We start from the raw sequence: 26863 nt of genomic DNA, 5'->3' as shown, positions 1-26863 counted from the left end.
TGCAGGGTTTTTAAGTTCCCGATTCTGCGGTTCTAAAGCGTGAGAAACTTCCTGCGACCAAAAGGCACCGCGTACATACAGGCATGTACACGAGGGGACGTTTTTAGGTGAAACCGCACGAGTCAAGAACAAAATCAGAGCAGGCTGTGGCTGCGAAACCCCCAAGCCGAGGGCAGTGAGGTCTCACACCCAGTAGCCAAGCTGACCAGTAAGTAACATATAGCAACCATTCAGAGTGTTGTGCAAGGGAGCGGCTTTACCTGGACACGGACTGGGGCAGCCGGGCCCCCGGCGGCCGGTCTCTGCTCTCTGTCCCCTCCCTCGAGGCGGGTCGCTCGGCTCTGGGGAGCTGCTCCGCATCGGCAGCTGCGTCCTCCGAGGCCGGGGGCTCCGGCAGGCTATCTGAGTCCCGCTTCTCGCCTGGTCCAGCAGCCTCATTCCCCTCCTCACCGTCAGGGGGCACCTTCAGGGGCTGGAGGGGAGAGGGGCCTTGCAGGGGTTTCTCGCCCTCACTCGGGCCGCAGCACAGCAGCTCGTCAGCAGAGGGCGGAGGCTCTTCCGCCCCCGGGGCACAGGAGCCCTTCACGTCAGAGGGGGACAGGTCAGATCCCAGGGGGCTGGCATTGTCTGAAGGGGCTCTGTCAGAGGAGGTTGGGACGGGCTGCATCAGCAGGGCCACCTCAGCGCTCTGCAGCAGCCAGCCCATGCAGACGTCGAGCGGCTTGGCGCGGTCGCAGTCCTGCCGGTCGGGGCGCCGGGCATCCACCAGCTTGTGGTCCTGCTGCAGCGTCTGCTGCAGCGACTTGAAGGAGCGCAGGAGGCGAAGCAAGGAGACGTACTGAGGGTGGCTCAGCTGGGCACTGAGGTGCTTCTGCACATGCACCAGCACATGGACATCGGCGTCAGCTGGCAATGAGGAGGAGGAGGAGGAGGAGGAGGAAGAGGGTGAAGGGCCAGGCGGGATGCCATTGGCACCATAATATTCCTTCAGCAGCCTCTTGCGGTGCATGCGGTCAGCCATCTCCACGGACTCACTGCGCGCAAGGCCCTTAGGGGGCCCCGGGGCCACCGCTGCCTGCTGCTGCTGCTCCTTGTAGCGGGCGAAACGGGCGGGGTAGCAAACCCAGAGGGCCAGCGGGAAGGAGTCGACGAATGGCACCGGTCTGCCACGCCCACCACCGCGGCCCTCGAAGTCGGCCCAGAACTGGGCAAATCGCAGGGCCCAGAGGTCGGCGGCGGCAGGCGTCTTGAGGGAGTGGCCGGTTAGCGATGGCGGGGCCAGCCCCCGGTAGACGTCGTGTAGCCATGTGTCGCGCTCGTGCGCGTGCCGCAAGAAGGCGGGATGCAGCACGTGGAAGGCATTGGCCGGGTGGGGGAAGGAGGCGTGGCCACGGCCAAAAAACTCCTCCCCCTGGAAGTCCTGCAGCAGTGACTCGAGGCAGGAGCGGCTGCAGCCGGCAGCGTGACGCGTGTTCGTTGCCACCATCTCCGACGTCTGGATGGACACGGAGCCCGGCATCTCCGCAGAACCTGACGTGTCCTTCTCTATGGGGACCACCAGCTACAGACATGCGGAGACACGTAAATTCAGGAGTACTGAATTTAAGCGTTATAAAATTATCGTGAGAATTGCAGTTCAGCATAACATTTAATTTTATTCTCATTTAGCACTTTTCCACTGTCCAAAATGACGTACAAGTGAGGCAAATAACAAATTACTAACAGGCCATTCTGCTGGGGAGTCAGAATCAGAATCAGAAAACTTTATTGATCCCAGAGGAAACTGCATGTCAACTAGGCATTAGAGCGGCTAGGCTGAGCTTAAAATGAATGCCCAGTTACAAATGCGTTACTAAATACCAATATATTAATATTAATATAATCACTAAAAAAAGTAGCAATTTTAGTCACTCACTCTCACATACTTTTATCTCAGTTTTGAGGTGTCTCAGTGGATCTCAATTTAGTGACTAAGAAGATGCCCAAAATTCCAATTTGGTTGGGTTGTAAACAAACAAAAAATAAATCGCAAAATTGCAAAAAAAAATATATATATATAATCAATAACCAAAAATATTGTGATATGACATTTTGTCCAAATCACCCAGCCCGATCAGGATATAAAAGTACAATGAGCATATATTACAAGAATTATGTACCCAGTACAGGGGCCCTCGGATGGCCCACAGACTCCCACCTTCAGCATGAGTCCATCCACTTTGACGTCGACGTGCTCGTCGGGCTTCTGCGAATCGTCCAGCTTGTAGAGCTGCACAAACTGCTCCAAGCTCTGTTGCAGGTCCAGTGCAAACTGGTTTAACCAGACCAGGCTGCGTGTGTCCAGGACCAGCTGCAGGGCGTTCAGCTGTGCGTACAGGTTGGGGCATGGAACTGGAGGGGGGAGGGGGCGGGAGGGGTGCCATTGTCACACTAATATTCACGTTCCATTTTGCCTGTAATAGCCAGTACAGGAGCATCTTAAAGGGGCAGCGCGTACCTGTCTTACGGGAGCTTTACTTGAATAAAAATGTTCTGAGGGCAAAAGGAAAAATGATGAGGTAACCAATCATATTGTAGAGAAGGCGGGACCAAGATATCTGATTGGTTGGTCCTGCCTCCTTGAGCTCGTTTAACCCACCTCTTTTTAACCCCCTCTACAATCTGATTAGTTATCTTTCTAAACCAATCATTTTCCTTCTGCCCTCAGAACATTTTATTGTAAGTAAAAGTCCCATGAGCATCTGTCTTACTGGGATAATCTTTGCCATCAGGGAAGTAGTACTCTGTGAACTCCACGTGGATGGCAGGCATCTCCTGGGGCAGGTAGAGGGACTTCTTGTTGCAGGAGATCATGGTCTTGGGGCTGGATCGGCGCTGCTCGGCTGTGGAAACCTGAAGCCAGCGGAGTGCAGTCAGCCGGGAGAACTGGGCAAAGTCCAGCTGAGTGTGCGTGTGTGTGTGAGCATGTGCACGTGTACCTGGTAGATGCTGAAGTCAGCCATCCTAAGCACGATGGAGCTGGACATGAGCATTGCCTTGGGCATCTGGGCCGGGGGGGTGAATGAACTTGTGGATGTAGTGGAGATCTTCCCTGCAGGAGAGTTAGCACAGAGCTAGCACCTCAGAGCACCCCCCTCAGGAGATCAGCGGCACAGCACCTGATGCTCATACCAGAAAGGGTATTAACAGACAATACCGTCCCGGCCCCCAGCCCTGAGCAACCCACAGGCCTCAGGTTCACAGACGGCCAGGAAACCTGGCAGGATTTTCACCGCACCCTAGCCCCCATCAAGGAGAACAGCATCTGCGGGAGCAATATCATACCGTGCTGAGGGGAGCCGTGGGGGGGGGAGCCCAGACTCTGCTGGTCCTTCACAGCGTTCTTCAGCATCTCCACATTGGCCTTGAAATCGTCCAGCAGGGCCTGCGCCCAGCTCTCCCGCGCCTTGGTCGCCTCGCCGTAGTGCATCCAGTGCTGGCATGTCTCTCCTGGGGAGGTCGTAGGAGGGGGGCATGTTATAAATGCAGCACCTCACTTAAAAGCGACCTCACCATGGCCGAACCACTCGACCCCGTGACATCCCGCATCATTCTGTGTGCTCCCCGATCACCCAGTGACAACCCCAGCCCAAAGCACAGTGCCCTCATCCCATAAGCAGTGCGGACAGGAGGAAGAGGAGGAGGAAGGAGGAGGAGGAAGCGGAGGAGGAAGGAGGAGGAGGAGGTCAACCTGCTGCTGCGAGGAGCTTCAGCCGGGCCCTGGCGTTCTCCCCGGGGGTGGAGTCTGAGTCAGAGTCTGACATGATACGGAGCATAAGGCCCGGGGCCGTCACGGGGGCGAAAACACGACCCGATCGAGAAAGAGGACAGTCACCGCAGGTCAAATGACTGCAGTATCCCATCACCATGGCAACACTGGGACATTTACCTGCTCTGTGAAAGGGGTAGTAATCGACGGTGATGAGACTGAAGGACAACTGCATGGCTCCACCTGCGATGCGTTTATCAATCACTGCAGAGGCAAAGAGGCAGCATCCATAGTGCATCGTGGGGGAAAAAAACACACACAACCATAGCCGGAAATCTATGCAAGTACCGGAGAGGAGACCTTGTTACCTCTGTCCTTAATGTGGACATCGTCACAGATGTGCAGGTCCAGATGGGTGATCTGCAGGTGGTGGGACGTCTCACGCACGTCGTAGGCGTTGAAGAGCTTGGCCATGGCGGCGTTCTGGTCTGCCGCCACCGTCGACTGCTGCGTCCGCACCTGCTGCGACGAGGCGACAGAGGCTGCGCCCTGGGCGACAAGGGAAGTGTGCCTAGTCATTTCTGCATGTCCAATATGAGATAGATGACACAGCCTGACCCTGGAGAGGGAGCTGGGGAGATTCCCGGAGGGGCAATAACATTATGGAGAGCGTGGGGCGGGGGAGGAGAGGCACAGCAACACAGCTTCTGCTAAGTGATGAGTCATATTGACTCTTACTGTCATGTCAGGAGCAAGTCAATATTCATGGTGAGAATACGGATTAATCAAAACCAGCTGAATAACTAAAACAGGGGAAAAAAGTAAAGACTACATAAATAACTATAAAATTACTAAGCGATGAGGTGTCTGCAGGGGGGGTGAGGTTTCATATCCACGAAAGAGCCAGGCAGATAGCGGCTGCCGCTTTGATGTGGGAGCTACTGTACACCTGAAGTGTCTGAGAGTCGGGTGCCTGAAACAGGAGCTCTCTGCGTCACGCTCCAGGGAGCCGGCCCCCACCTGCGAGGACTCCGAAGCTGTGCTCTTCCTCTGCTGGGCCGACTTCTCCATGGCCTCGCTGAGGGACTTGGCGTACTGGACCATGGCCTTGAGCTGCGAGTCCGTCAGAACCCACAGCAGGTCGTCCAAGATGAGGATCAACTTGGAGGCCACGACGTTGCAGTCCTTCATCTAGCAAAAAAAAAAATAAAAAATTCTATTTGCTGTGGTCAACTTTTCGCAGTTGCCCTAATATCGTCACCTTAAGTCAACATGCAGAACCACACAAAGGTCTTTGAAGTACAAGACCGGATGACTTCTTCGTGAACAGCGAGGCAACAAACCATAAATGGTAAATGGACTGCATTTATATAGCGCTTTTTACCAAAGCGCTTTACAATGTACGCCTCACATTCACCATCCATACTCACATTCACCCACCGGTGGCGGAGGCTGCCATGCAAGGCACCAACCAGCTCACCGGGAGCAATTTGGGGTTCAGTGTCTTGCTCAAGGACACTTCGATGGGGACAGGAGGACCCGGGGCTCGAACCTGCAACCCTCCGGTTGCCGAACGGTAGCACTACCTCCTGCACCACCATCACCATCCATTTATCTATTTCTAAAAGAGGAAAGGAACAGCAGGCACACAGCGCAACACAAGTGGGGGACAGAGGGGTGACCATAATGAATCTCTGGGACATTTATGAAAACAAGCAAGATGTTCTAAAGATGCTTGTCGCTCTCTGGCTGTAGGCAGAGCGTAACCACACCCGCATCCATCTCAGGGTGTTAAAGTGTGGCCGCGTGCAGGTGCATGCGTGCGGTTGCACACACCCGTCTCTTCAGCGTGACTCGGATCTTGGACTGGTTGGTGATGAGTCTGATGGGGGCGCTCAGCACCTCCACATCGCCGCTCTGGATGGCGTCGGCCTCGATGCGGATCATCTGCCAGCTGATCTCTTTGAAGGTCAGGATCTGGGGTTGGACAGAAGGCTGAAGTTGTCAGCTGAAGCCGATGGGCAGATCCCCCGCTGTACAGGCATGTTTTTTCCGGCCACCATGGTTTCCGGTTTGGCCGAAGATGTATGTATGGCACCTACTGACAGAACTCAAGCCACAATGGGGCGCCCTAATTTGCTGATAGCCCTGTTGCTCATGATTATGGCGATCCTCCCCACCACAAATGGCAATGTTGCAATAATGACCAGACCCACTAGAGGTCCCCATGCCGTCATTCCTGCGGAAAGGACCAGGCGTGCTGACCTCTCCACGCTGTGGGTCCTGGATGCGGGTGAATCTGAGGTCGCTGGTCACCCAGCTGGTGTTCACGCTGTAGACCTGCAGCTGCGACAGCTCGAAGGAGGCATTGAAAGCCTTGGCGCTGATGCGGATCACGATGGAGTTGATGGACAGAGAAATGCCCTCCACCACCTTTTCGGCGAAGCCATATTCACTGATGAGGGACAGATACATACACACTCAGGACAGTGATTCTGGGTCATTCCTGGACGTAAACAGGTAGGACCAGACACAGACATCCATTCACTCAGTGACAACATATATTAGACAGTCCACATTTTTGCTCCCTCACAGAAATGAGGGAACCTCTAGGTTTCAAGCACAGAGAATGCACTGTGTCTAATGGCCACCCCATCACGACTCCCCCCCCAACAGCTTCCTGCAAGTTTTCTGGATATTTCTGGACCAACTGGATATGACTCTTACCCCCACCAGGTGTACAGTGTCCAGCTAAATAATGTCAAATGGTATACAAGCAGAGGAGATAGACTTATGTACAGAAAGGTCAACAGGTTTCCTGACCTCTGACCCGATGCTGTTGCTATGGGAGACGGCCCATTGGGCGGCCGGGGCTCATCACATGTGCTCATCTCCATGACTACTTTGTCAAGTGACTGCGAGAGAGAAGAATAGAGGGAAAAAAATTAAAGACAGCTCATGCAAGTTTCTCTTTTGTGTTAACCCCTGGATGTGAGGCTTTGAGGCAGAATGCTTACCAAGGAGATTGGATGGGTCTTCAGCTTGGTCCATGGGATCTAGAAAACAAGAAAGCGTTTGAGTCACAAAGCCCTCAAGCTTCACTGCTATGGCGTTATATTAGTGCCACATTCCTGAGGGCGCAGAAGGACATTCGCGAGCAACGTTTTCGCTCTGTGCGTGCTCAACTCGGCCACCGCGTTCTCGCTCACAGTGTGTCTCTTGTCATCGTTACAAAAGTGCCACAAAACCAGCCAATCGCAGACTTGAAATAATTCTGATTGGCTGTTTCCTGTCCTGTCAGCATTCCGGAAACTGTCTGTCACCCGACATAAAATATATAAAAGTAAATCAAGTTTTTCCATTCAAAGATTTTCTGTTAATATTTTTATTATTGAATTCTATTACAGAACTGATTATTTCGTTTAGTGAATTGTAGAACAATTATCGTTTTTACGATATTTCCCCAGTCCTCGAACCATCGGTCGATATTTAACGAATTTGACTCATCTTTCTTCTATTATCCTTGGGTAGCTCAGCGTTTGACAATGTCCTCGGAATTTGAACAGCATCACGAAAATAGCGCAACACAGCCACATGTAAGCAATTTGTTGTGCTTTAGTTTGATTGTTTTCAGCTTTCATTAAATTTCGCGTGTCTAATTTTACCAGTATAATCGTTATAATTGTTATTACTATTATTATTATTATTATTAGCTTGCCAAGTTAGCTAATACATTAGATTATTGACAATGGCTAGGATGCTATATTATATATATTATAATATACACCTACATATATATATAGGTGTATATTAATTAATTACAAGCTTCCACTTCACCCTGTTAACTCAGTTGTGTGGTTTATTCTGTGACAAGCAGCCACAGTATGTAACTATTGGTCCCTCTTCTTTTTTAAGAACATATTGGAGATAACAATTTATAGAGAGACTTCTAAACAAACTACAACCGACTGTGGGGATCTACAGGGACGGCGCGTCATGACCACAGCAGGGAAACACCGAACTCTGAAACACAGAAACCCTCACAGTGGGTTTCTGTGCAGTGACAACAAACGCGATGTGCACCATTCAAGGCCGCTGCAGACCACCTTCACACAGGGGTTCTTCCGGCAGCATACAGCTTCTTCAAGGACAGACACAGGCTGTGTCAGTGCGGCCCTTGTCTTGAGGGGATGGGGGGAGAGAAAAAACCCCAGAGTCGATTTTTGGATTCGTCACAACTGGAGCCACGCATCTCTGGCCTGGGTTACTGGGGCAACGCCAGACAGATACACAGTTACGCTCAAACCGCTGGGGAAGAGCTTGAGACAGTTCTGAGTGCAAGGAGATAAGGAAACCTAAAGACTTCCCCCAAGAAGGGGAACCTGAAAACAGATCTAAAGGCCTGAACTTAAAATAGATAAATCCTTCAAGATGCCATGCCAGATTACTCAGCCATAAACATTGATTACTTAGGTATCTTAAGGTTATCTTGTATCTTGTAAATATCTGTAAAATAAATGATGCCTGAAAATGAAATAAAGCCTTCTGGCTTTTTTTCCCCCACAGGGATCTCTTTTATTGAATGATGTTCTTTTAACGTCACTGAAGATATGATCACAGCTGATTATATTTTGTAATCACAGTTCAGCCCTCTTGCTAATTTATAAAAGGCCATTCTCCTGGAAAACCAGAAGGATCCATTTCAGATCATCACCAGGAAGAAAAATAGTTGTGAAGGTCAAAATGTGAATGTTCTGCTGTTTATTTTTTGATTTCGTACATATTACATTCATTATTTTTCTATGTCCTCCCATGTGCAAACACCTTCAATTGCAAAACTAGGGCAAACCATTTCCTGTGAATGGTTCAGCTTAGAGAGACAATGCCGTATCTTTTCTCCTAAACCTCGCACCCTCCAACATGACAGCAGTCAATTGGGTCTTTGAACAAGGCCCTTAACCCCCAGCTCCCTGGGCAGCCCAACAGGTGGCTGCCCTTCGCAGACAGCTTACTCTACAGAGAGTAAGTTGAGGGAGGCGGTATGAGATGAGGGAGCTAAAAGATTCTCCTTCATCACGCTTGAACCTGCCATGACAAATTAACAATGCCCATTACTACGAGAGTTCCTTGCCTCAACACTGCATACGTGGCAGAATTACATAATCGAGGATGATGAGAAAAGACGCCAGGTTAAGGATGAAGATTCATGAGGGGGAGTGGGCGTGGCTTACCCGTATGGCGGCCTTGTTGCAGCACACCTTGTTGATGGCCAGCCAGGTGGGCAGGTCCAGCATGTTCTGCAGAACTTCCTCATCCAGCTCCAGGTTGGTCAGCTGGCCCTCCCCTTTCAGAGTGCTCAGATTGATCTTGTCTGGAGAAAGGTTCTTCGCAAACCTGCAGCAATGAGAAAAAGGCCCAGAGACCGTGGTTAACATTCTCTTGTCAAACAAACAGTTCTTCTGGTGAAAATCTAACCAGAAACCAAGTCACATGACCAACGAGGTATGATCCTCACCCCCACCTGGTGTAGTGTGTCCAGCCAAATCATATCAAATCAAGAGACATGAGTAGAGTGGACTGACATTTCATGCCAGACTCATTAACAAAAAGGTTAACCTTATGGCGTTCAGAGGTACACAGTAGACAGGACAGCCTACACCCCAGCAACCTATGAAGGCATTCTTGTGGACAAAGAAAAAGATGACTGCATGCAAGTTCTGCTGATCAGGGAACGGCAAATGGACACTGACGCAGACCGTTAATAATAAACTACAGCAGCCGAACTGGCAGCCAAACACGCCGGTGACAAAACGAAAGCAATGAAAACAAACATTAATTGTTGCTAATGTGTCGGGTCAATCTTCATCTTCATTACGACGGTGGACAAACACAAATGCAATCTAATTTAACAAGGAACACACAGAGAAGTGTATTTTAATATTTATTGCAAGCTCATCATATAAGCAATCAATCTGTCAGAATGAAAAACGCAAGCCCAAGGAAAATGCCCTGGACCAATGAAGAGGAATTTCAGAAGAATATCAAAATGCAGGAAGGGCCCACATACGCACACACCAGTAAGCCAGGCAGACAGTACCTCACCAGTTACAAATATCTGAGACACATATTCACGAGTCCACAACCAGACCTAAATGAGGAATGTACCACAAAATGACTTAAAGGCAATTTTGCATTATGCAATGGCCAAGTGTGCCTGCACCTGCTGAAATGTTGCTCTATGGTCTGATGTAAGCTGTTCTTGCGAGATAAGTATCATCTCCACCATCCGTCGTCTAATCATTTACCCATAGTAATGCAGTTAGGCCAAGTGGCATCTTAAATTTGCCCCAAAACATAGATAATACATTTTTTTAAATATTAAAATCGGACTGTAACAATTTTGTGGCCAAAGTATCTCCTATGTGTTGTGCAGATCTGATCTGCAGCTACATGAAATGTTTCAGATTATTAACCCAAAAGTTACAAAATTTCTCTATAGATTCCGTTTTAGCTGTGGAAATGACCAATTAACCAGTGTGCCGACCGTGTAGCACCAGTCTTTGAGGTGCCACGGAGAAATGGCCTGGAGTCCAAGAATTTCATTGCTGGTAATTATGTTGTATAACATCAGCACATGTTATCATACATTTGCAAGGTCATACACAGGATGATTAAATAAGTAACTGGAGCAACAGTTGAATAAAGTTCTACAATCTCTAAAAATTGGAAGTGGTTCCACAATTTTGGCCATTAGTGTCTGTGTATGTATAGGCACACAAGCACACACGCACGCACGCACGCACGCGCACACACACACACACTTCAACATAAAGTACTCCTTTACATTTGCATGTGTGGTGGCAGAAGATCCTCACAAACGTGAACATTTGCGAGTGAAGGACACATTATTGTTACTCTCCTACACATCAAAGACACCGATGCTGAACCATGGGCATCATTAGGGCCGATCAGTCAGAGCTAAAGCCCAAGTATTAAGCCAAGCCCCGAGTATTTCAGCCCCGAGTATTTCAACCCTGATGCCAATCTTCAAAAAAAAAAAAAAAAACCGTCAAGCATGACTAAACTTGACTTAAAAAGCCCCTGTGCTGTAGTAGATTTTCGCAACAAAAACACTATATAGAGAAAAGTCATTGTTAAATCATCATGTATTTGGGAAATTCCGTGCAAACAGCAACTCTACCATGGGGGGGGGGGGGGGGGGATGTAAGAACAGGAACAGAACTGCTTTTAAAATATTTAGTTATGTCTATATTTTCACTGTATATAACTACTCTGATCACAAATGGCACCATGCATAAAAATATATGATGTATATGATGTATATCATAATTTTAATTTATTCCATTGGTCAGCTTTAATGAATAAACAAAGATGCAAGTTTTGAGGGAATTCTACTTTGCAATCTATACTTTTCATTCATTCAAGTCTGTTTCATGTTACAAAAAAATGGTTCATACAATTATCAGAATTTGTAGAAAATTTGTAGTCTCCCAATATAATCTGTCAGTTTCATGTCACATCTATAGAACTGATAAAATACTATGCATTTCTAGCATTTACAAATAAAACAAACTGCAACAAAATATTAGCACAGGGGAACGCACAATGATAGGTCACTTTTTTTCCCCCTCCACCACCCCCCCTCTGCGGAGGACTACTCTATTTATTTGTATTTATTTATTTATTTATTAGTAGTATTTTTATTATTATTTATTTATTTCCTCAAGAGAAGGCGAGGGAGAGAGAAGGGGGGAAACAAAGGAGAAGAAGGGGGAAAGAGAGAGAGGGAGAGAGAGGAGAGAAAAGAAAAAAAACAAAACAGATAATCTGCTTCCATATCTGCTGAAAAGAGAAAGACAACATACGACATCTGTACTAATCACAACGACCACCAAACGTTAAATGTTGTTGAACAGCACGCACAAACAGCATTACAACACATGCCCAGAAGCAACAGCCGATCAAGACAGTGTGTGTCCGTGAGCATGTGTCCGTGAGCACCTGTGTGTGTCAGCGCGCTGGTGTTCCTAAGGTTTCTCCATGTAAATGTCTAGTAGCGTGTGTGGGGAGCCACAGCCCCGCCCACCCAGGACATGAAGTCGACACGGAGGAGACCCGGGCCCCAGACATCCAGAGGCCCCCCAGGGCACGGGAGCCCCAGGAGGACCACCGTAGGGACAATTGCAGCCCCCACCCAGAAAAGGGCAGAGGAGCGCTCCGGAGGGGGGCCATCCGGCAGCCACATCGCAGGAGCCCCTGGGGGCCGTGGCGGCGAGCACGCAGGCCCCGCCGGCGGCCGGCCACACCAGGGCAGACCGGACCCCGGGCCCAGAGATCCAAGGGCCCCCCCCCCCCAGCCGGGGCCCCGATACAGCCGGAAGGGCCAGGCCCCGGCAGGCAACCGCCGAGAGTGAGCCAGCACACACCAGAGCATCCAGCCCCGGACATTGAGAACCCCCAACGCATCGGCAGCCGGGGGCCTCATCCACCGGCAGGGAGTGTTGGGGGGGGGCAACAGAGCCTGAGATGTTATTCCAGGTGGAGTGTAAGACCCAACCTGACACATGCGTATAGACAAACAGGCGTACACATACACAAGCATGTGTTCCCACTAGGGATGCACCGAAATGAAATTCTTGGCCGAAGCCGAAGCCGAATAATAATGAAATGCTTGGCCGAAGGCCGAAGACCGAATGCGGTGTTTCGCATTTTCGGTGCATCCCTAGTTCCCACCCTCATGCGCACATAAACAAATATTCACCCATTCGCCCAACATGGAGACACACAGAAATGAACGCCGTACACACATTCACACTCCCCATATATACTCTATACTCCGAGATAGGTTACTTTCTGACGTGTTACAGATGGGGATGGGGATGGCAAAAAAATGTTTGCCAGTATGAAATATACAATCACATTCTTTATGCTGCAGTCGAGCATTTCCTTTTCATTTCTCTTTTTGACTAATCTATGAGCCAGTGAAGTAATCAGTTGGCAGATCTGTAAACTGATGTTATATGACCTTTAATGCCATGTGAATGCTCAACCACTTCTAGAAGAGAAGACTATTAAAAGGTCATAGACGAGCAGCAAAATGCAAATAGTTAAACCCGTGTTTTGTTTTGAAATCAGAGGCCGTGTCGATTTCTACGCCGGAAACTAATTGTGGTCAGAATTATTCAGTACGCTGGAACAAACATGTTAATTGTCCTTCCTGGTATTGTGTGCTAAGCATTGACTTTTTGAAGCCGATGCTTTTGTCCAAAGTGACATACAAATAAGAATTTCGGGGGGAAATATCTGTGTTTTATTCAAGTACCGTTAATTTTGATTTGAAAATGTTTACGCTAAAGGTGTCACGATTACTCAAACTTGATTACTAAAAAGCATCAATTAAAAATTTCCTTCCCGATTACTTGCCAATATGGGAGACTGCATAGCAGATAGATAAAACAGCCAAAGCATCAATTTTGTGGAAGCGTTTCACTTTAAAAGTGAATGAACATACAGTCGGCTGTCAGTACTGGTAAGCAGAACTTAAATATCACCACAGCATGACTGCAGCGCAGTCATCCATCCCAAACATCATAACCATGAAGATATGTAAATGTAAATGGATCATGACGTGACACATCGCCCACCGCATCCACAGTCATGTCCCCCACCCTTCACCTTTATCTCACATGATAGATGAGTTTAAAACAGTGGGTGTTAAAGAACAGTAAAGAAGTTCAGCCGTGTGGCACAAGGTGTATAGACTAAACCAAATTTGGTTTAGCTAACAACATAGCCCTTATACTTTCAGTTGAAAAAAAAAATGTGAGATGGATGATGACATATGATGGTCTCATATTAGGCCACAACCTCCAAGCGGTACACCTGCACCTCTGGCAACTGTCTAACACTCGGGTGCATCGTTTCATACATCCATCAGCAACTACCTGCTCTCAGTCACTCCGACAGGCACCCCCCCCCCCCCAAAACCATCTTACCATTTAATCATTTCAGGAAATAAGAAAAATGCCCGCCATGTCATCTCAGGCTTCCTTTAATGGAACAGAGTAGTGACCTAAATTTATCCCCGTGGGGGAAACTTTTTTCCCCGTGGGGAAAACTATCTTGCTGTCCATGGACACGTGCAAATGCAGGTGTGACAGTGTGGGGGCAGCCAGCGTCCAGCACCCCTGGTGCAACTGAGGTTAAGGCTCTTGGTTTGCTGGTCATGAGATTTGAACTAGTGACCTTCTGATCACGGGCAGGCGATCATAAACTGTCGAGTCGGATGCACTACCAGAGTCAGTAAATAATTAATGACCCATTTTAAATGATATTAAGCAGCAATGTAATTGGGATTTATGCATTCTCTAATAAGCCTGCGATTTATTCGTTCTGAAGTGTACCTCCCCTCTTTTGCACGAGCTCAGTCTGCATATGCTCTCTGAGCCAATCATAACCATTTTCATCCTAGCTCACTTACAGAATGGCACATTTGAGAGAAATTCAACAAAATCAGTGAGACAGACATGAGAACTGACCACCAGAAGACATTCAAGATGCACCGAGCAAATGATTTGACGGATGACACAACCAGCAGCTTCAGCAGCTTTAGTGAATAGAATCAGATTATGCTGCTGCTGTTCATTTAATATGTACATTCAGGTTGTCAAGGTTGTCATTAAAAAAAATGTTTCTGAAACTCATACCGTCTTAGCATTACGTCTTAAATTTTGCATCAATGCACTTGTTCCTTAGCTGCTGTATACAAAAAAATAATCCCAGCGATAGACAGATGTACTCCATACTGGGCAGATCTTTACCTGTAGCCTGAAGCTGATAAACTTCATGTCCGTGCCCTGCACCAGACCTCTGGTAATTGTGAGGCACTGCCTAGCCTCTCTGCTGAACACTGTATCCTCTATTAGACTAACAGCAAACAAATAATCTAAACCAGTGATTTTCAACCACTGTGCTGAGACACACTAGTGTACCGTGGGAAATTATCCAATTTCACTTAATTGGTCAAAAAAACTTTTTTGAAAATGAATTATTATTTGCAATTGTCATTGTCGAGTGTCTGTGCTGTAATAGTGATGTATTCTAAACAAACAAAGCTATTTCAACATTACTCGCATTTTCCACGTGTGAGCTGAACTTTTCAAGCCTGATTCATATACGGATTCATACGGACTTTTTATGACACAGTAGTGGCCTCAGTAGTTCTCTACGCTGTTGTGTGCTGGGCAGGGAGTAGCTCGGACAGAGACAGGAAAAAACTTAACAAGCTTGTTAAGGAAGCTGGCTCTGTCCTGGGCTGCACACTGGACACCATCGAGGAGGTGGCGGACAGAAGGATGATATTAAAACTGTCATCTATTATGGATAACTCCTCCCACCCCCTGCACCACACTGTGGAGGCTCAGAGCAGCTCCTTCAGCACAAGACTGCTACACCCTCAGTGCAAGAAGGAGCGCTTCCGTCGATCATTCCTCCCCACAGCTATTAGACTTTACAACACATCACTGCAGTGACCACATAATCAGTATATATAATCCTTGTATACGTATACGTATACGTGTGTGTATATATATATATATATATATATATATATATATATATGTGTGTGTGTGTGTGTGTGTGTGTGTGTGTGTGTGTGTGTGTGTGTGTGTGTGTGTGTGTGTGTGTGTGTGTGTATATGTGTGTATATATATATTTCAGCAGCTGTTATCCATATACCTAGCATTGTGTATATGTTTCTTTTTTTCTTACATTTTTACTTATATATTTATACAGTTTTAAGAAATTGCTTTCTATTGTTTTTATTATCTGTATTGTTATTTTTTTGCTGATCCTATGGATCCTGTCCTTTTTTGTACTGTCTTTTTTCATTATTGCTGCTGTTTCTCAAAGAATTTCCCCATTGTGGGATTAATAAAGTCTAATCTAATCTAATCTAATCTAATCTAATCTATAAAAACTAGAAACAAAGAGAGACTGAGAGCTGTTGAGGAAGAGCTTTGTGTCTGTCTGTCTTCAATTCCTGCCAGGATATCAGCTTTGTGTTCATCCAAACAGGCTCAAGTTTCACACTGAGTGAGTATAAATAAATTTAGAGACTATTTTGTCATTTTTAGGCTACAGAGTGTCATTTTGTAACATCTATGGTTAGCGGTGTGCCATGGGATTTTTTTAATGGACAAAAATGTGCTGAGGCTCAAACAAAGTTGAAATACACTGATCTAGCCCCTGATCCAATGGTCATCCTCCCCCCCATACCACCTGACATTACACATTACTGTGATTGGCCAATGCGCTGTGCCCCTACACAGACCCTGACAGCCAGAACCTATCGAGGAACACGACACACATGGACCAGTCTTCAAGAAACACAGAGTTTCCCTTTTTATTTAACAGCTGACGTAGAGGAAGTAGCACTGCCATTTAATACACCTACTAATTGCTTCGGGCCTCATTAACATGTCAGAGAGATTCACAGGCTGCACAAGGACTGGGAAGTGCAGATACCACCTTCTTCTGCAGAGCTTAGTTGTTCTGTTAGCAACGATTATTTGTATGTCAAAAGATCGTGAGGAAACTCTGATCGCTAAGAAGACAGAAGATGGAAAAACGCACAGCCAAACCCCGTGACTGACTGGGAAACGACAGGATAAGAAAGAAGCACAGTGGGAATGAAAATATGAACAGCTGGGATGAGAATCGGGACAGTACTGGGTTTTTGTAACTTTAGCTGCGATAATTTATACACTGACTGGCCAAAAAAACTCACTGTGTGAATTTAAATCAGCCAGTACTTAAGAGCCAATGACTGGATCATTATTACAGATCAGCAATGTTATGCAGCAATAAAGTGAAGTCAGCTGAGAACCTGAATCTCCTGAATGGCCAGGTTATCCCATCAATGGATTTTTTCTTTCCTAACAGCATGGGCATATTCCAGGACGATAATGCCAAGATTCATCGGGCTCGAATTGTCAAAGAGTGGTTCAGGGAGCATGTTGAATAATTTTCACACATGAACTGGCCACCACAGAGTCGTGACCTTAACCCCAACGAAAGTCTGTGAGATGTACTGAAGACGACTATACAGAGTGGTTCAACTCACCTATCATCAATACAAAATTTTGATGAGAAACTAATGCAAATCTGGACAAAAAAAAATGTTGAGCTGTTGCATTAGCATGTGGAAACAATGCACTGGTGAACATACACCATAACCAAAGCTAATGGCGGTCCAACTAAATTTTAAAGCATGCAGCTTTCTTTTTGGTCAGGCAGTATATACAAAGTAACAACATCATGTTAGGTCACATTGCTGTGCTTCTAACTGTATAAATATCTGTAGTAAAATATTTTTAATAATAATAATAATAATACATTTTATTTGAAGCGCCTTTCAAAGTACCCAAGGACACTGTACAGTAAAAGCAAAACATAAAATACAAACGTAGTTAGACTATAAACAACAAATAAGCAGCATGTAGAGACAAAGACACATTGACACCCCAGCGCCAGATTGACATCAACCAAAACAACATAAAATAAATATAAAAGAAAATCACAAAAAGTCAAGAGTAGTCTGAGTAGGCCAGAGTGAAGGTGAGTTTTGTGCATGGATTTGAAGATGGAAAGCGAAGTGCACGTACGTATGGAAAGGGAAGTGCATGTACGTTTGGAAAGGGAAGTGCATGTACGTATGGAAAGTGAAGTGCATGTACGTATGGAAAGTAAAGTGCATGTACGTATGGAAAGTGAAGTGTATGTACGTATGGAAAGTGAAGTGTATGTACGTAGTGCAAGTGGGAGGTTGTTCCAGAGTTTAGGGCCAGCCACACTAAAAGCCCAGTCACCCATGGAACGGAGATGAGCAGAGGGGTGGATAGAAGGTGGGCATCAGTAGAGCGTAAGGTGCGGGTGGGTTTGTATGAGGTGAGAAGATCGGCGAGGTAGCTGGGTGCTGGGTTGTCCTGGGCTTTGTAGATGAGCAAAAGGATTTTGAATTGAATCCGAGATTGTACTGGAAGCCAGTGTAACTGATGGAGGATGGAAGTGATATGTTGCCATGCTCGTGTACGGGTGAGAAGTCTTGCTGTGGAATTTTGGATATGTTGCAGTCTGTTTAATGATTTTGCTGGGAGACCAATAAGCAGGGCATTGCAGTAATCAAGTCTGGAGGTTATGAAGGCATGAATGAGGGTCTCAGCAGCAGCAAAGTTGAGTGAGGGGCGGAGTTTGGAGAGGGTTAGTGTGAATTTATGTGTCATCGGCATAGCAGTGGAAATTTAAGCCGTAATGATGGAGAATGTGAGGTGTGTTTACTCCCTGTGGCTGCTGGGACTAAAACTCTGTTTTAGAAACCTCCCACTGACTTTAGGTCTGCAAACCGCAGGCACACACACACACACACACACACACAGACACACAGACACACAGGAGACAGGGCAGCACTTTCTCTGGGCTGCGAAATGTCACTCCACTATGGCGTGGGTGTCACAACCTCTGATATTAAAGTCCCCGTTTCCAATCACAGGGTGCAGAAACCTGCCCTTGTGCAAATCGCTGACACAGTTTTTCTAAATATGACATCTCGCGGTTCAAAGCCACAAAGCTAACGGTTCAGCTACATCGTAAGCATGCTCAGGTTGGTCCTGCTCTGCTTGGTCCAAATGGGGCAATGATCCTCTCGGAGCAGGTACAGCATGGTAAAATATTTATATACTTATGCAGTCAAGTGTTTGTATGTGTGTGTGTGTGTGTGTGTGTGGGGGGGGGGGGGGGTCCATGCTATCAGGTCACTGGAAACTCAGGTTACCTGCCAGGCCAGCAGCTACATTCTCGCATCATCTGTTGTTAGACTTAAGGCCGGGATGGTGACGGAATAGGCCCCTACATTCAATCACCAGCGCTAAATGAAGACCAGATTCACGGTCACAGTGAGCTATTGGACCTTATCCTCCAATCACAGTAGGCCGTCTGGGCCTATTCTCTTAACGCAGCAGAGTGTACCTGGTAGAAATAACAAACTAAGGTTGGCTTATGCTTGGCTTGAAAACACAATCCTGGGGCCATTTAGTGCTTAGGAGACCGAAGGAGAGGGTGGGGACCTAAGCGAGAGACTGAGACGGGAGTTTGGCTCCAGCGGAACTGGGCAGAACCTATCCTGGGAGCAGCAGCTGGTTTTCAGCAGGCGCATGATGCAATGGAACAAGGAAGGACAGACAGCCCTCTACATTTCAGGGAGAGGCAGGCAAGCTTGAAGACCAGCCTGAAGAACAGGATTTCAGAACCGGCAGGAGAAGTTAAGTAACCCACACAACGTTAATCAGGCACGTCGAGAAAGGTTTTCTTCTGTGAGGAATTTCACATTCCTGTTCTGCAAATTTTCGGCCTAACAACTTTGTGAGACTACCTAAAACAAGGTGGGGGACAAAAATAAAACATTAAACAAAAACGTACGTCTTTGAATTTAACTGGCCGACTTAACTGGCCTAATGCTTGACTGTAACGAATACCAGAGCACACAGTGGACACCCAGGACAGGATTGGGACACTCTACCCTTGAACTCAGGGCAGCTGTCTCTATCCAAACCCAGAAGAATGAAAAGGAAGCCACCACCTAAGTGTAGTTCATTTGACTAGTGTGAGAAAAAAGGCACGGTACACTAAACCATTCCCAGCCTGAAGAGATGGGACCAGGCAGGGTTAGTTGGACTTGGGAACGGTATGCATCTATTGTGATCGCTAACGGTGCCCAGGCACAGAACACAGACATGACGTCGATGATGCAGCTGACACGCAAAGCGAGCACATGTACACATACATGAACTGGACCCGGAAGGAACGGATCAGATAGGCTGTACAGATCGGGGAGCGACAAATATTTAACAAACGCTGTAGCAAAGTGGGGGCATGCATGTTCTCCCTGTGTCGTCGTGGGGTTTCCTCCGGGTACTCCGGTTTCCCCCCACAGTCCAAAGACATGCTGAGGCTGATTGGAGTTCCTAAATTGCCCGTAGGTGTGCTTGTGTGAGTGACTGGTGTGTGAGTGAATGGTGTGTGAGTGTGCCCTGCGATAGGCTGGCCCTCTGTCCAGGGTTGTTCCCTGCCTCGTGCCCGTTGCTTCCGGGATAGGCTCCAGACCCCCCGCGACCCAGTAGGATAAGCGGGTTGGAGGATGGATGGAGCAAAGGGATCGCTTTGGTCTGTGGCAGAGGTACTGCAGTAAATTTGGTGTCTGCAGGAAATTTGGGCTGACGAGAGTTTCCAGGAACAACTGGATGCAACAAACAAAAGTCTTAGATATTTGGTAAAATACAGGCCTATCTTCTTATATACGCGACGCGATAAAATGAAAATCGCTGCATTGCATACTTGAAAAATCTAGAAGAGGCCCTTGTATCAAAACGACCCTAAATAAGCCACAAAATAAGGACATTAATCATGAGCTTCATTGTGCTGTGCGATTGCGCTATTCCTATATTCTCAACACAAATGTCGAACGGTGATGACAAAAGCATCCTCGGGCCCAGAACTTTAAGAGCAGTGTAAGCACAGACCATTGGGGTATGGAGGATGAGAGACAATCATGCTCAAGCACGTTTATCTCTACAGAAATACAACCTAACTTGACGGTAGAGGATCTGGGATTTAGTTCATTATGATCGATGATGATTTTTTATTTTTATTTTACGCATTTATTTTTAGAATGTGCAAATAAGCATCTCTTTGGTTATTCAGACACTTCAACAGATGCAGTGCCTTTGTTTTACAACTGTTCCTAATTGTTCGTTTGCAGCTTTAACAATACATCATTTCAAAAATTCTGTTTTCCCTGCAGTACCGGAGGCCGGAGTTTGTGAACCCAAAACTTCTGTGTACCATTAAAGCCATAATCTTCATCATCTCAGCTCTATGACACATGGGTCAAGCAGCAGGATGAAAAATCATTTCCATTGGTAAATATTAATAAATAGAATACAAATATCTAAGACATAAAAATGACACATTAAGGCCTAAGACAGTAATGTACTGAGTGCCTGACTTGCTTTGGGCAAAATAATCTGCTAAATAGGTGTCAAATCTAAACATGGATATGCATAATAAACATTGATGTTCTCTAAGAAATCTTGGACATTAACGGTTATTTTAAGGTTGCACTTCTAACCCACATTATTTGTCTTATTTTCCTTATCATCAGTTCCATCCTGACAATCACCTATAGCTCTCAGTCTAAAATAGCAGAAATAGACATTAATAGATTCTGACTCTCAAAATTTTACAGTCCACTGTTGCTCTCTCTTTCCATAACTGTATGCTGCTCTCAATTCATATACAGACTCTTTTCAAATGCAGTTTTATATAATTCTGTCAAATTTTTGGCTCTAGAGGTGTCCTTCGGGTTAGGGTCAATCACCCTGCGGTTGCAGCCTGTTTCTAGCCCTTATGTAAATAATTTTCTCTTCTATAGAATGTCAAAATAAAAAAGTACACATTAAAGGAGAGCAATTAAAGCATGATAACTACCTGCAAAATTGTAGTGGTAATCAGTGTAATCAAATGGAACAAAAGTAGGGAAAATGCCAGGCATTTTATTATCCCATCTGTTCGTGCCAGAGCTCTGTGCACATGGCCTGAAACTAAGCCTAAACCACACTGACAGGCTGGTTTGTTTGACCTGTAGTTTCACTGGGTAAAGTTCACTAATAAAGATACAGGCACACGCACAAATTCAGCAGCCAGAGGCAAGCTAATCACCCAGGGCCTGATCTGCGGTGAAGGAGGCCACAGACTGCCCTTTAAATGTTAGTCAGTCTGGTCCAGGTGTTTTGGTCTTTATTCAGAAGGCCTTCTGAAACTCAGGGAAAGATCTGTTGACATGGATCACAGAGAAAGAGTTTTATTGCAACAAAAACATTTTAAGTTTCTCCAGTCGAGACAAGCTAACGTTTTGTAAATGTCACTGCAAATATTATCACGAGCTTTGGTGTTTAGTATGCTTTAATACCGCTTCATGACAGTTGCAATGAAATTGAGCAAAAGTGACTTGGAGTCCTTTGCAGGAGGTCCTGTGAGAAGACGTTCTCACCCTTCCTTAGACCAAGGAACCCCCAAATGATGATCAGACCGCAACCATAAGTGTTCCTGTGACGTTCTGAGAATTTGCTGCCAGTTTATGAATGCGATCCAAGGCACACTCAGTTCATCAAATCAGCAAGCATCATGAGGGACGTCTATCCGCGGCCCAAACATTAATAGGAAGCTCTTCAGTCCATCAGATTTTCCCCCTGGCGTCATGTATCAATAAATAATTCAGGCCCAGTGAAGACAATGGGAATACACCAGGCTTTCCAAGTAGGGTCACCCTCCCCCTTGGATAAATTAAATAAAAAAGATACACTACGGATAACCAGCACCTATTAAGTGAATCAGTTCTGTTTTATAGGCAGGTGTATGCATTCTGATCGTAGGAAGCAGCACCGGGTGTATGACTTGACGCTCTTCCTCCAAGTCACCTCTAAGCGCTCCAACTGACTCCGGCGGCGGTATTTGGGGGTAGATCTGGCTTCTTCCAGTGCCAAACCCGAGCCCACACGGAAACCATCAGCCCTGCCCGGTTTGGCGACCACAAAGCCGCGGCTTGAACCGGATCGGGACGCGATTCATTCCCACGGCAGCGTGACATTAGCTGTCACACTCCGAGAAGTTACGAAACAACTTAAGCACGGCGCCACCGCAATAATCCTCAGAAACGCAGATTCGGGCCAGGACCGGCAAAAGCGGACCGGGTCGGCGGCAAGCAGGGCTAAACAGATCGTGTCAAACCGCGATGGACAAAGAATTTAAAGCGTGACCATTACGGACGGTCACCAGTCAGCCGACTCGCCCCGCTGGATTTTCTGCTTTCCTGCTAACCAGCTAACTAAGTGTTAAATCATACTGCCTTAAATCGGCGCTCGTCACGTACTCAGTGTCCCCATATCCTCACAGACATTCACCAGGCGACGGATACCGACCTTGAGAGATGTTTCAGGATCTGCTTCTTGATCAGTCCGGCCATGATTAGAAAACGTGTATTCCCAGGCGCAGTTTTAAATTCTCCGGGAGGTGGACATTTTGATTGTGACTTTACTGTCCCTTTTTAGCTCTTCCCACGAACAAAGAGGATCTGCGATTAACCCCGACACAGCGCAGTTACGGGTAGCCCCGCTACCATATTGCCTGTTACACCGGGGTCCATCTTTACCGCAACATCACCTGGAAACGGGGCCCTGCTCATGAAAGCGCTGGCAAGGCGGGGCGGGGCGAGTGACGAAGGGTGTCCCAAATGGACTTTCGCACTTCCGTCACGTATTTAATACGCATCATTTTGCGACACGGGATTTTTTGTAGTTATAAATATCGCAGTGACGAAAAAAAGTTAGAAAAATAGAAATATATCAACTTTCAATGCAAAACAGTAAGCACTTTTCCCTTAAAATATTTAGGAATAACCTCGTGACTTTGTCTGTACAGTGTGAAACATTAGCTTTTGAAATGAATTTTCCAAAGGGTGTCATTCTTTTTTTAGTTCTTATATGTGTGATAATATAGGGATTTGTCAGCTGCCATACCACCTGCAGTTTGAACTAGATAATCCATCTGAAGCTAAGCAGGTTTGCACCTGGCTGGTATTTAGATGGGAGGCTAACTAGGAAAGCTTCGGCTGTGGTGGAAGAGGTGTTGGTGAGACTAACAGGTTTGCCTATGCTGTGGTCTGTGGGGACCCTGTGCTGTAAAAAATGGTGCATCATTCGGATGAGGTCCTGACTCTCTGAAGTCATAAATAAACCTGGGCATCTTTCTAAAGACTAGGTTTGGTACCCTGTTACCTTAAATAAATTGTTCATTGTGGCCCTTTCAAATCTGACCTCCTAATCACCCCCTGTATTTAATTGGTGAATTTTCTCCTGCCCCTTCACCACCTTAGCTACTGTGTGGTGAGTGTAATGGTAAAGAATGGTTGCTGTTACACCATCCAGGTGGGGGCTACACAGTGGTGGTGATTGAACTGGCTCCTCATTGGTTTTGCAAAAGCACTATATACTGTAAATGTAACAGTCATTCATGAAAACATGAGTTAACTTAAAATTGATACAAAATAATCTACCATTGGGTTTAGTGAACATAACCCTAGATTTATGTGCAATTTACCCAAGGTTAGGCCTTTGTGCCTGTGATCAGAAAGTTGCCGGTTTGAACCCTGGACTTGGCAGAATAGTAATAGCAATAAATAGTAATAGTATCTCTGTTGGCCCCTTGACCAAGGCCCTTAAGCCCCCCCAGAAATATTGCAAAGGCACCAGATGAAGGGCCTGACTTCGTACTCAGATGTATGTATGTGTGCATGCTAGTGTGTGTGTCTCAAAGAAGAGCAGAATGGGATATGCGAAAAGAAGCAATCGAATATACCTGTATTTGTACATGTACAAATGGCAAATAAAACATTAAGAAATTCAAAATTGCGGCAGTGATATTGTTAGTGTAAGACAAAAAAGTGACTAAGGACCTCTCATGTTTGGAAATCTGTAAACAGACAGAACTGCTATATCCGGGCAACTGAGATGCACTGGGAGGCTGTTAAATGCCCCACTGAGGATTGCTCCCTATTACAACTCCCATAATGCAGCTCTTCACCAGATGTGTCAGGCGTAGACCCAGTAGGATTATATTTCAAGTTTTACTTGTTACATCTGGGTTGTGCACAGACATTTTGAGGAACAGGTGCTCAAGTGAAAAAGAGGGCCCCCCTTTTTATATTCATATTAAAAAAATGAATGTTATATTCTTAAAAAAATATATACATACAGTAGCACACCTTTTACTTGTACTGTATATTTATTTCAATACTCTAACATTCATGCAGATGTTTAATACTCAGCAGACTTTATGAAATTACAAATGCACACAGACAATGGTCTTTATCCGTAACAAACTCAACAGGTACCAGTTCAAAATGCAGTGAAGGAGATGTTTATTAATGAACCCCAAACAAAGACAAACTTAAAATGGTCTTGACAGAACAAATAAACAAAAGAACCAGTGACTTCTAACAAACATATAATGAAGAGACATTACCAATACACAATGATCCACAACTTAAACATGAACAGAGAGGAATTTCACACACTGAAGGGGAAAGTTGAAATGAGGGACCCCAAGGGAGACAGAAGAAAATGAACAGACACGATACATAGCAAAAGGCATGAGAGGTGTGACTGTGATGTGAAGCAGAGACTGAATGCAACAAAGGAGAAGAGACAAGCAATAACTATATTTATAATCGGGTATTATGCTCCATGCTGGGCCCAGAAGAGAGAGAGAGAGACCCTAGAACACAAAGAAAATCATCAAGGTTGAGAGTACAGGAGGACAGACAGATAACCAGACAGACCATCTGGTCAAGGGAGTAAGATCATTCTCCTGCTTTACAGGAGCATCCTCCTCGGTGCCTTATCTTGGAAGATAGGATGACCTCGCTATGGTTTATCTGGATGTCTTCCTCTATGGTAAACAGGAGAAGGTCAGAAGGCCATTCTTCTCTACAGAGACTTCTCAGTTTGTTCTCAATCGTTTGCAGTTTTGAGAATAATCTCTCTACAGAGGCTGCGGACACAGGCCGTGTTGCATAGGTTTTTATCATCTTCACTACAGTTGGAAAGATGGCCGGCCCTAGATTTCCTTGACTATGACAAGGATTTATTCAGCAGGAATGGAAGGACTGAATGATTGTCAGTGGGATTTCCAGTGTTTCTTCCCTGTTAAGCCCCTCAGTCATGGCATCTAAGAATGTGTAGTACACACTATTCCTGTATTATACCTCCACAGACTCAAACTGATTCCTCACATATGACGGTTTTGGGCTGTGTTGGAAACACACTTGCACTTTCCGTTTCTCTCCTCACCAGGCACCTCCAGTAACTATTGCAGTGCTGAGGCTCTCTGTCTCCTCTGATGCACCTCCAAATATTTCCTGAAACTTCTCCTCAGAGCTCATTGTTTGCAATGTGCAAAGCATGCCATCAATTACCTGGTAGGCAGTGGAGTGCTCCAAGCTTTCTTCCTGCAAAGAATCTGAAGCTAGAACAGTGACGTGGAAGACTGGGATGGTAATTTCCAATCAGAGAATAAATATGAAGTTGATTACATTTCTATACGTTTTTGCATCCCCTTGGGCCAGGTTAGGTGGATTGCTTTCACTGACGTCATCAAGGAGCTTCAAAACAGCTTTCAGAATACTCTGAAGGGCCTTCAGTGCTCTCTCACACCAAGCCCATCAGGTATCTAACAGCTTCTTAAGCTCCGCAACATGCTGTCCAGGATACGGAAACTGCTGCCATTTCAATCCTCCGCTATTTTCACGAAATTTCCCAGAAACCGCATCCCACTTCATTTTGATGTTTTGCAATTTTTCCTTTCAAAACCAAACAGAATGACACTGCACATGGGTCAGCACCGTACAAACAATCAAATGGAATATAAGCATGACCCACTTACCGATACAGAGGAGCCATTATGCGTCATGTTAGAAGCCAGTATGGAAAAACAATGACTATTCATGGAGACACAGTTTCTGCATTACAGAGCAGATTTGATTCCATTCAGGGGGAACTAAAGCACCAACGCCGTGCACACCTATTACACGCTTGTACGTTTATTGCCGAATGACGCTAACTGTCCCAGATAAATGACAAGATTCTGAGAGTCATGAGATCTTCGCCCCAGAAGGATTGAAGGCAAGCACATACTTTCTTTGCCAACAGCACTTTCATTTTCAGCTGCACGATGCTTTTCTGCAAGCCCTAAACAAACATCAGAAAATGGCCTCTCACTCCTTGTTACAGTTCTTCAAAAGATGCAGCGGACACCAGTAAGGACTGAGCTAAGTTCTTCATTTTCTCAGCCTTTGCATAATTTATGTAAAGCACAGACTCAAACACTTTTTCCAGCTTGCCTAAATTACTTCCTGTATCAATCTGCTCGCTCCGCTCCTTGCACATCATACAGAACTGACAGAAATCCCCACAAACAGTAATAGGG

At 46.0% G+C, this 26863-nt stretch overlaps 1 protein-coding gene across 6 annotated transcripts in view; it reads right to left on the bottom strand.

The window, feature by feature from the left end:
* Positions 1 to 23127, bottom strand: part of bltp3b (bridge-like lipid transfer protein family member 3B) — a 30795-nt gene extending 7668 nt beyond the window's left edge. For 2 of the 6 annotated variants that reach the window (XM_072709375.1, XM_023816884.2), the window contains exons 1-14: positions 22801 to 23124; positions 8980 to 9142; positions 6766 to 6804; positions 6572 to 6663; positions 6014 to 6203; positions 5585 to 5725; positions 4769 to 4939; positions 4117 to 4297; positions 3929 to 4012; positions 3325 to 3489; positions 2979 to 3091; positions 2751 to 2892; positions 2198 to 2391; positions 261 to 1561 (exon numbers count right to left, since the gene is read on the bottom strand). In XM_072709375.1, coding sequence (XP_072565476.1) covers positions 261 to 1561; positions 2198 to 2391; positions 2751 to 2892; positions 2979 to 3091; positions 3325 to 3489; positions 3929 to 4012; positions 4117 to 4297; positions 4769 to 4939; positions 5585 to 5725; positions 6014 to 6203; positions 6572 to 6663; positions 6766 to 6804; positions 8980 to 9142; positions 22801 to 22844 — 3020 coding nt within the window. In that variant the 5' untranslated portion in view covers positions 22845 to 23124. Of the gene's footprint in view, positions 1 to 260; positions 1562 to 2197; positions 2392 to 2750; positions 2893 to 2978; positions 3092 to 3324; positions 3490 to 3730; positions 3797 to 3928; positions 4013 to 4116; positions 4298 to 4768; positions 4940 to 5584; positions 5726 to 6013; positions 6204 to 6571; positions 6664 to 6765; positions 6805 to 8979; positions 9143 to 22800 lie in introns of all 6 variants that reach the window. The other 4 variants (XM_023816887.2, XM_023816882.2, XM_023816883.2 and 1 more) reach the window with 4 other exon arrangements.
* Positions 23128 to 26863: the final 3736 nt, after the last annotated feature.

This window comes from Paramormyrops kingsleyae, chromosome 1 (genome assembly GCF_048594095.1).
Source record: "Paramormyrops kingsleyae isolate MSU_618 chromosome 1, PKINGS_0.4, whole genome shotgun sequence".
In the NCBI taxonomy this organism is placed as follows: domain Eukaryota; kingdom Metazoa; phylum Chordata; class Actinopteri; order Osteoglossiformes; family Mormyridae; genus Paramormyrops; species Paramormyrops kingsleyae.
The sequence above is the reverse complement of the archived record's forward strand: the minus strand, read 5'-3'. Positions and strand labels throughout refer to the sequence as shown.